The 10,885-nt window shown below is 44.0% G+C and overlaps 1 protein-coding gene across 1 annotated transcript; it reads left to right on the top strand.

Annotated features, from left to right (window-relative positions):
* LOC114360481 (uncharacterized) lies at nucleotides 1-10,781 on the top strand. Its single transcript, XM_028315204.1, has 11 exons — nucleotides 1-308; nucleotides 3,602-3,687; nucleotides 4,376-4,484; nucleotides 4,978-5,117; nucleotides 5,366-6,164; nucleotides 6,616-6,703; nucleotides 6,997-7,125; nucleotides 7,799-7,964; nucleotides 8,498-8,673; nucleotides 10,042-10,171; nucleotides 10,563-10,781. The coding sequence occupies exons 1-11, from the start codon at nucleotides 47-49 to the stop codon at nucleotides 10,779-10,781; spliced, it is 2,304 nt and encodes a 767-aa protein (XP_028171005.1). The 5' UTR covers nucleotides 1-46.
* The last annotated feature ends 104 nt before the right edge of the window (nucleotides 10,782-10,885 follow it).

The raw sequence follows: 10,885 nt of genomic DNA, 5'->3' as shown, positions 1-10,885 counted from the left end.
CTATCGCATCGCAGCCGCGCGCGCGCACGCAAGCAAATAATGTAATATGGGCGCCAAGGTGTATTTATTGTTTGTTATCATCGTCTGTGTGGACTGCTCTAGAATTAAAAAAGAATCTTTTAGGAAGAACTTCAGGGTTAGAGGAGAGACGTTGGAGCAGCTGTTCGCTGTATATGACCCGACGTTTCTGGCGGTGGTGTGGCCGAAGATATCCAATGGACTGCACTTGGACGTGAGCCAGTTCTGCTGGGACGATGTGTCGGTGTTCTTCAAGGACTTGGCTGAGGGATGGGCGTGGGCGTTTAATGGTAAGAATAAATGTTTTGATTTTAATAGTTAGAGTAAATAGTTTAAAGTTATATAACATTACATTACACAGCCTCATATAACTACAAGGTCTTGGGGTTCTTGGGTTGTCTGCAGGGATATTACGTATTGTGAAAAAGTTCACAATTTTTAAAATATCATAAAACAGATTTACAAGATAGTAGGCACTTAATACAAATGAAAAATGAAAATGTTCACACGATGCGGATTTAACGGCTTTTCTAGTTATGATATCAACAATCATGCTTGGCTAAGCACAGTTTCTTGTTACGTAAATAAAATAATACCACAGTTATTATAATAGGTATGCTCAATACTCAATAATTTATTGCATCCATAATGTTACAAACGAATGGTTTGGTGGCGCAGTGGTTGGACGTTCTCTAGTATCGTAGGTTCGAACGTGACAGTAGCAGAGTTATTATTTTGGTGGAAATTAGCTGAAAGCGGACTTCTTAATCACACATTTTCAAAGCTGATGAAGTGAATAAATAAAACTAATCAATCATGAAAATTAACAATAATAAACGTCCGGAAAAATGGCCAATAAATTATGTCTTGTAATATCGATAAATCTGTTGTTCATGAATGGACGATTATAATGCTAATGCGCCACTTTCGTTGGAGGCATCGATCGTTCAAGTTCACCGGCGCGCACGCAACGTTAAGACACGCTGTGGCTGCAAAAACCTGTGTAGGTTTTTCACGCACCATTTCGATTATCGTACCAAGCGACAACAGCAACGTATTATTTTGCACATGGTTTATTCAGTAGTTCCAATGTACTTTTGAAAGAACTACAAGTATTTTTTCGGTCTAGTTCCTTTAAGTTCTTTATGATAGTTCCTTGAAAGGTATTTGGTAGTGGTATTTAGTAAACCAACTGCTGCAATTTTGCATTGAGCAATGAATTTTGACAGCAAGTGATTTTTTTTGTTGGTAAACAAAATAGCAGCACTTGGTCCTATGTTATTTGCGTGCAGCCCCCTAGACAAAATGCCAAATACGACAGTTTTTATGTCGCAAGATGGTCGAAAAGCCAGCCAAAAAGAATTTGCTCACCTTGTAGAAATTTTTAGATGCCTTGCAAGTTACAACGAAAGTAAGCTCGGTATTTGTTGTTCAGGCGAAAGGTCGCGAGTTCGAATCCCAACTCGATGACAGTCAACATTTTTAAGTTGCTAATTTTCGTTCATAAGCGCCGTCGCTCGCGGTCGTTTAAAGTGGGATCTAAACACATATCTAAACCTGTATTTAAGTTGGGTCTAAAAACGGAAAATGATTTCCCATCATTCATTCATCCCTACAATTATAGTCCGATTTTTAATTCGACGGAATTCTGACAGCTGTCATTTTTTGACAATTCAGATGTAATAAGCCTTTTTTGCTTTGAATTATTATTAAATAATACGAAATGAAATTTCATCAAGTACAACTTACAAGAATGAACTATTGTTTGTAGTGTCAATTCAATGTACACTAATTATTATGTACATTTTAGAGTTTAAATAGAAAAAAACGTGTTTTTAACACAGTAAAACAACATATTATCATTTACGAAAATATGTATTGATCATCAATCATCATTATCGTCGTCATAATCAACTTGGATTATAAAATTGGCATCTTGTTAAATTGGTTATTTTATGAACCTAAGATTTTATTAACAAAAGGATTTTCATAAAAAAGGTTTGTAACCCATGGATTATTGGCCAGGGAGTCCAGTAATAGAAAAATAATTTCCCAATCTTTTTTGTAACTTCAAAAATATGATAATAAAAATTCAAATAACCATTTTGAAATGATCAGTACATTTTTAAGCCTTAGTTTTTCAAGTGAAACCTTAAATTCAAGAAAGGATTATTTTTTAATTTGTGAAAATGCTCTCCATTCATAATGGGAATGTTTCAATGTTGACAACACTTCTGAAATGTCAAAATTCCGTCGAATTAAAAATCAGAGTGTAGATCAGTGTTGCCTGCAGAAAATTATAGTCGGCTTGAGAAATTGTTAACGGAGTTTTTGTCAGATCTATTATATTTCAGTATTTACTTTTACTCAGGGCAATGTAACTTCTACATGAAGAATAACTCAGACGTGTGTACAGTTACCTATTACTGCCGATCATAACTTATTCAAGTTAAATTGCCGTTTATTTCTGTTATGAAATTAAGCCTAATCTAAATTGCATGATCGATATTTGTTTCTATAACGTCACGCAACTCTTGATCGGGCGATAATTGAAAAACGCTCGATTTGAGGAGAAATAGAAAATTGTTATCGACGCATCAGTACACTTGTCCATGCATAAAGATATGGCGTGTATGCAGACACGTTGACATCAACGATGTACTGTTATTGGAATTGGGAATAATCTATCTTCTATATAAATAAAAATGAATTGATGTTCGTTAGTCTGATTAAAACTCGAGAACGGTTGGGCCGATTGAGCTGATTTTGGTTTTAAAATGTTTGTCGTAGTCCAGGGTAGGTCTAAACGGTGAGCAAATACGGGCGCGATATTGTTTTTCTGTGACAGACAAAATTCCACGCGGGCGAAGCCGCGGGCGGAAAGCTAGTAATGAATAATTATTTGCCGATTTTCGGTTGTATTAACCTCGGCGCCTGATTGATTGGTCAACGGGAATCTTACAATCTTTTTCCATTACTATCAATACTTTCTCGTTTCGTTGTTGAACTTTGACTTACAATCAATTGGAATTGTCGTTATTCATATGCCTACATTTATCTGTTAGATTTCCCCGCCGATCCACCAGTCATCGAACCACCGTTAGTTGTCCGGCGTTCGAGGTTGTTTCATCAATCTTAATATCTACCATTTCCATCTCAGTCTGTATCATTTCCTCTGGTTGAATAGAGCCTTAGAGCAGTTTGCATGGCATCATGGAAACGTAACTTTATCAATAACTAGACATATTAATCATCCGATATCTAGGTACAGGCAGTCATAAATGGATTGTGTCTCATTGTCAATCATTGAATATGTGATTCAGAAAAGATATCTCTAGTACTAGATCCATATTTGAATAATGATAAGTAAGCTTGTCCTGCGCTCTCCCCGTTCAGAGTTATGGAAATCATTGGGGGAGGCCTTTGTCCAGTAGTGGACGTTATTTGAAACGACGTACGACAGACGTCTTTGGCTGAAACGAACGAAAGTAAACTTGAAAGTGTTTAACTGTGTGCTAGTACCTACTAGTATGAAGCCACTAAAATGAGCTTACAGGTAATTTGAATTGGAACTATTTTCCAGTGGCTGACGCATCTGGGCGTTACCAGGGCGGCGCGACCGGCGGCGCCACCTATTGGCTGGGCTCCAGGCAGCGATGTTCAGCGCTGGTGAGTCCTTTTATCGATTGTATAGACTTAATAGGATTACTTAATAGGAGATGTGTAGGAGAACGTGGCCTCTCACTATAGGCCTTATACAGAAGCTCAAAGTTGCACAGCGTGCTATGGAGAGGGCTATGCTCAGTGTTTCTTTACGAGATCAAATCAGAAATGAGGAGATCCGTAAACGAACTTAAGTCGCTGACATAGCCCGACGGATTAGCAAGCTGAAGTGGCAATGGGCAGGGCATATAGTACGCAGAACTGATGGCCGATGGGGCAGCAAGGTTCTGGAATGGAGACCGCGTACCGGAAAACGCAGCGTGAGACGTCCACTCACAAGGTGGACAGACGACCTGATAAAGGTATCAGGAAGGCGCTGGATGCCGCTATCAACCGTGCGATGTGGAAGTCATTGGGGGAGGCTTATGTTCAGCAGTGGACGTCCTATGGCTGAAATGATGATGATGATGTGTGGGGGAGAACGAAGAACCTTGCAGCAGATGCCAATTAAATGACCAAACGTGCGGTAAAACTGATTGTCTACCGTGCGGTAGCTAGCAACCACTAAACGATGCCTACATTCGTAAAACCTGTATTACTCATGTGGTATTTGTTATATTCAAATTATCTATAATATTTTATGGAGTTCATTATTTTGTCTATCCATGAATTAAGTGATATTTTTTTGTAACAGGACAACAATTTCCTAACAAGAGACCACTCGGACAACTCGACTTCAGATGACCTCTTCGAAGGTGAATACCTGATGGCACTCCTTCAGAGAGAGAAGATATATAGCACTGGTGAGTAATTCCATTACATCATAACATTATGGACAAGCCAACAAGGTTCACCGACGACGTCATAAAGGTAGCAGGAAGGCGCTGGACGCACGCTACCAACCGGGCAACATGGAAAGCATCGGGGGAGGCCTATGTTCAGCAGTGGACGTCCTATGGCTGAGATGATGATAATATTATGCTCTCCAAAAAGATCCTACCAAACTACATAAAATTACTAACACTGAGCGATGAAACGGCAGAACCTGTTAGTAAACCTTCGCTGTTTTGTTCGGAGTTAATTGGCTCCGTGAACGGATTAGATTTTTGGAGGAATCAAAGTCACTTGTCTATGGTCTCTGGTTTCTGTTTATAGAAGAATAGAATAGAATATTGTTTATTTAGCACAATACACAATACAAGATATAGGCACAATACAAGATAAATAAATAAATAAATAAAACATACATAAAAGAACACAAAAAGAAACATTCACCCGTTTCTGTTTCCTTGCCAGGTGGACACGAATGGCACAATTTGGTCCAGAGCGACGACATGATTCAGCGGCTGGTGACCATAGACAACCGGCCGCCGTACCGCCTGGCTTACAGCGTCATCACCTTACGCCTCAATGTGACTAAGATCACCATGACCAAGGTAGGAGGCATAACACGGTAGCTATTTATGTAGCCTTAAAGGAGCCATTTTGCTACAAAAAAAACATATTTAAGTCCACTTAGGTGTGCGTAAATGCTGCAATATTATTACATTAATCACCTAATTTTCTAGCGGACAAAAAACTTAAATGCTTGATTCCTTATTAATAATTTATTTAGCAAAAAACTTTAATTTTAATTCTTAGTTTTTCCTTTCTTATTGTAGGTAATTTTTTACGTTATTTTCAGTCATATGGGGTAACACTAGGCCTATGCCTGCCCCGCTCGTGCTCGCCCGACGACATCGAGGCAATCGTCGCCTTCTCAATAGTCATCAACGACAACCTAAAGTCCAACAGAACCGTGCCCCGGGTCGCCAAAATCACGTCCCTAAGGACTGTAGAAGATTACTACCACATTGAAGAAGACGCTGGAGCGATCGTCCTCATCTGTATCACAGCGTTCCTTTTAATACTTTCGATTGTAGCCACAATAGTAGAATTAAACCTCATCAGATGCAGAATGCTCAAACCACGCAGTTCCAGGTCTGTGAGCTTCAATTTGCAGAAGTACAACAACACTGACCCAAGTAAAAGGTACCTTGATACTATTAAGAAGAAGCCTATTGATAGTTTGTGGAAAGAGCATCCGTTGGGGAAGCTGAATAAAATTGACGATGACGTTAATATGAAGCCAGGGGTTCCTCCTACGATTACGCTAGACGTAATGTCCATGGAGAGAGCTATGGGCAGCTGCAACCGTTGCGGGAAGTACAAACGGCAGTGTAACGGCTTGCCCACTCATTCGGAGAATTTATCCGCGTGTCCCAGGGTCAAATACAGTTCTGTGGTCAGTCTGAGCACGGCTGAGAGGCGAAGCAGCTTTACTAAGAGGCTGCTGATGTGCTTTTCACTGAGATACAGCTGGAGACGGATTTTCAACACCAATATGGCGAATAAGGACTTGTCGGTGATGCACTTGACGAGGGTGGTCGCGACGCTATGGGTAATCTACGTGCATGTTGCGATGATGGTGAATTATGTTGCAGGTCAGTTATATCTACTCAGGCAGGCAAATCTAAGCCTAGGCGCAGACAACTGATTTTGAGTTGGCCGATAGTTCGTCGCTTGCCTCTCTAACTGACGTAACTGACATTTTGCAAAATTTTCAGGCGATTAGACAGATCGATTCGTCTTGCGAAATTGATTAAGATGGTGTAGATAACTCAGCTTCGAAAAAAATTTCAGATACGTCAGTTAGAGAGGCAAGCTACGAGTTGGGCCCGATTCTACGTAATTTCTATGAAGAATCGGCCGATATCATATCGGTGTAATGTGCGCACTTTCATACATCTCCATACTGATTAACAGCCCGACCCAACTATCGGCCAGCTAAAAGTCGGCGATCTACGCTTAGGCTAAACAATGAGAACTCAGTTGCTTGTGAATGACTAATGTCTCTGTGGTTACGTAATTCATAAATATTGTCTTTTTTTTCAGACGATGCTGGTGAGGTGAATGATCGAAATGAAATGTATTACGTATTAGCGACGGGAACGTTAGCATTTGACACATTAATGTTTGTTAGGTAAGTTTTCTCCTTTATATACTCCTTTACTTAGGCCCGCCATACACGGACAGTTTATAGCAGCTAGTATCCAACAGCTTCAAGCTGCAACTACATAACAAACTACGAAAGCAGTTGTGACTGCTCGAGCGGTTCCGTGAGTGCATGTAGAATACTGTAGTTTGCTATGCAGTCGCAGCTTGAAGCTGTTGGATAATGGCTGCTTCAAGTTGTCCCTGTATGGCGGGCTTTAGGGAGAACATTGAAGATATTTTGCACATATGTTCTAACCAAGGCGTGTGACATTGTTCCAGTGGTTTGTTCAGTGCGCACCACTTCTTCTACCTGAAGAGCCACTACAGCGTGGAGGAGCTGGTGAGCTTCGGCGGCGGCTGCGGGCACATCCTGCAGTTTGTCTGCTTTGTTACCAATAGGATCATACGGTGTGTTTACAACTAAAGTCCGGTCGCCGAGCAGATAGAATTTTGTCCAATGACCCCAAGCTCCCCATCCTTATCGCTCACGCGGACCGGACTTTACCGAAGTTTTTAAATATCCTTGCGGGTTTAACTTTCCATCCCGGGACAAGATTGGCTTTATTGGTTGGATTTTTATTGACGGTCAAGCTGTAGATCCTGGCTACACAGGATCTGCAGCGGTGGGAACGAGATGTGAAAATGTCCCCATTCTATAACTATTTTGTATTTGTATGTTAAATCATATCAATCATAGGGCAACAAATAAAAGGACTGTATCATGATGCTCTTTGACTTTAATGCTATGGTATTTTCATTTTTTTCTAGAATGCTCACAATTACCAGAATTCAAACTGTCTGTGTTATCATTTCGGATGAATGGTGGTTGATTTAATCACACTGGGAATCATTTCAAAGTTTCTTACCTTTGTTGTAATGCTTCGACCACGATCGGCGATCATAGGCCAATGACAGGTCGCGCGGACTGTCATGGGTCGCGCGGCCTATCATTGTCCTATGATCGCGCCGGCGATGGCGATCTGCACGCGTTGGTGGGGTTGAAGATTAAAGAGAACTCTCCTGTTTACTAGCCAGTTATTTAAATTACGATATGAGTCTAGTCTACAACACCTTCCTTCAGATTACTGCCATCCTACGCCTACGCGATCCTGTTGTGCGGCGTGACAGCGCGCTTGTCGCGTGACACGGCGGTACTGTCGCTGCCGCCGCGTGACGCCAACAACTGCGAGTCTTACTGGTGGCGGAACATCCTGTATATCACCAACATATACCCGGCGGAGGAGCGGGTAAGTAACTTTTAATTAAGTATTTGTATGTCAGTGATGCATTTATAACTTGGAATTAAATTAAGAAGTTAACTTTTACCTGAACTTTTTCCAGCCTTCCCAATAAAGACAATCATAATACATTTTGCTAAATGTCACCACACCGTTCATTTGTTTAGATTTGCATCGAGCTTAATTTCTTCCTACGCTAACGTTGGTCGCTTACACACGGCACAGTTTAACTATCCATTTCCGTTTTTGCTCTCGCTCTCATCAAATGGTGATTCTTTGCGATAGAACGAGACGACATGACCGGCAATGCGCAGTTAACACTGTTGCCGATGTTAGTACGTCAGCTTAGTGTATAATTAAACACGTTACACGTCGCTAACGTCGGCGTCGCAGTATGAAGCATCTTCATACGCTCAGCTGCTGACGTACACGTACGAGTTACGGCTTTAGCTTAAAGTTAACAATCTATTTATAGTCCAAGAGTTTTGTGCCTTAAATACACATAAAATGAAGACTAAAACAATAAACTTGTTTGTGTACAGTGCATGCAAGTAGCATGGTACCTATCTTCGGAGACGCAGCTACACGCTGCGGGCGCTTTGCTATGCGCAGCTTGGGCGGGCGCGCGCGGGCGCGTGGCCGTGGCCGTTACTCTCGGCGCGCTCGTGGCTGCCAGCGCCGCTGACGTCAGCAGCGCCTACGCCGACTCCGGCCAGCAGTGAGTGTCCTTGCATGCTAGTGCTCGCTGTATGACGCACAGCACGCGGCGGGCGCTTTGCTATGCGCAGCGTAGCGGGCGCACAGTGGCTCTCGGCGCGCTCGTGGCCGCCAGCGCCGCTGACGTCAGCAGCGCCTACGCCGACTCCGGCCAGCAGTGAGTGTCCTTGCATGCTAGTGCTTGCTGCCTTATGACTAACTGCACACAGCAGGTGCTTTGCTATGCGCAGCGTGGGCGGGTGCACAGTGGCCCTCGGCGCGCTCGTGGCCGCCAGCGCCGCTGACGTCAGCAGCGCCTACGCGGACTCCGGCCAGCAGTGAGTGTCTAGTGCTTGCTGCCTTATGACTAACTGCACACAGCAGGCGCTTTGCTATGCGCAGCGTGGCGGGCGCACAGTGGCCCTCGGCTCGTTCGCTCGTGGCCGCCAGCGCGGCTGACGTCAGCAGCGCTTACGCGGACTCCGGCCAGCAGTGAGTGTCTAGTGCTTGCTGCCTTATGACTAACTGCACACAGCAGGCGCTCTGCTATGCATGGCGAGGTGGGCGCACAGTGCCCTCGGCGCGCTCGTGGCTTCCAGCGCCGCTGACGTCAGCAGCGCCTACGCCGACTCCGGCCAGCAGTGAGTGTCCTGTGCATGCTAGTGGCTCGCTATCTTATGACGCACAGCACGCGGCGGGCGCGATGCTATGCGCAGCTTGGGCGGGCGCGCGCGGGCGCGTGGCCGTGGCTGTTACTCTCGGCGCGCTCGTGGCTTCCAGCGCCGCTGACGTCAGCAGCGCCTACGCCGACTCCGGCCAGCAGTGAGTGTCTAGTGCTTGCTGCCTTATGACTAACTGCACACAGCAGGCGCTTTGCTATGCGCAGTGTGGGCGGGTGCACAGTGGCCCTCGGCGCGTTAGTGGCTTCCAGCGCTGCTGACGTCAGCAGCGCCTATGCGGACTCCGGCCAGCAGTGAGTGTCCAGTGCATGCTAGTGCTCGCTGTCTCATGACGCACTGCACGCGGCGGGCGCTTTGCTATGCGCAGCTTGGGCGGGCGCGCGCGGACGCGTGGCCGTGGCTGTTACTCTCGGCGCGCTCGTGGCCGCCAGCGCCGCTAACGTCAGCAGCGCCTACGCGGACTCCGGCCAGCAGTGAGTGACTTTTCTTACCACATGCTGATAATGATCATCATCAGATAATTTAGTCAAACTAAATTTTGGTCTCCACTACAGGAGCAGGATTCTCTCTAATTTAGCAGATGCAAATGGTTTTTGGAGGATTTGGTCTACACTACACCGCCGGCCTGATGTTCGTGTATTTGGCTCTTAGTCGCCCTTTTCTTTCCTTTAGAGAAGAAACAAGTATTAATAACAATTATGTTTTTACAGTTTGCCCGGCTTATACGAAGCATACGTTGCCATAATTGAACGACCCTGGGCGAGGGTGGTGCCCTACTTTATCGGCGTATTTACTGGATGGATGGTGCATAGGACCAACGGGAGAGTTTCGTTCTCTAAGGTAGTATATCCCTTTGTTTTTATAAAATACCTGTATTTCATTTGTGAAAATCCTTGAGCATGAACAATAGTGGTTCAAATTGAGTGCCCTGAAATACTCGTAAAAATATCAAGTGGTGAATCATAGGTATGATTCTTCCATTTCAGAGTCAATTAATTAATATTCATTCACAGTTTTAAAATAAAATTAAAGAAATGTTAATTTATGATGAAATGAACTAATTTTTTTTTAATAATGTCAAATGCATGTGCTAAATCTTAATCATGTGCGAAAAAGCATGTAAAGTACATTGGAAACTTTAGAAAGTAGTTTCACTTGTGAAATTCGCGTCTGTGGGACTAAAAAAGAACAAGATTTGGAAATACAAATGTATTTTATTGTCGTTCCCCAGGTGACGGCGTCTTGCCTGTGGTCAGCGTCAGCATCGACGCTGCTGACGTCAGCGCTGGTTCCGTGGCTGGCGCTGGACTGGCTGGCGGCCTGGGTGCACCTCACGTGGCCGCTCGCTCTACTGTGGCCGACGCTCGTCTGCTCCACTAACTACGCCTGTGAGTTTCAAACGACTGTGGTCTGCGTCAGCATCGACGCTGCTGACGTCAGCGNAAATTGAATAAGCTTTTTTTGGTTCATAGTAGTCATGTCACTAGGACGCATAGTTTCCGAGGATTAAGCGAAAAACCGAAAAGTGGTACCTTTAAACCCCCCTCTCCCCGC

The sequence above is a fragment of the Ostrinia furnacalis genome, unplaced genomic scaffold, assembly GCF_004193835.3.
Source record: "Ostrinia furnacalis isolate ACB-3 unplaced genomic scaffold, ASM419383v2 OfSCF5051, whole genome shotgun sequence".
NCBI lineage: Eukaryota > Metazoa > Arthropoda > Insecta > Lepidoptera > Crambidae > Ostrinia > Ostrinia furnacalis.
Note: the sequence above shows the minus strand (reverse complement) of the source record. Positions and strands in the feature narration are given on the sequence as shown.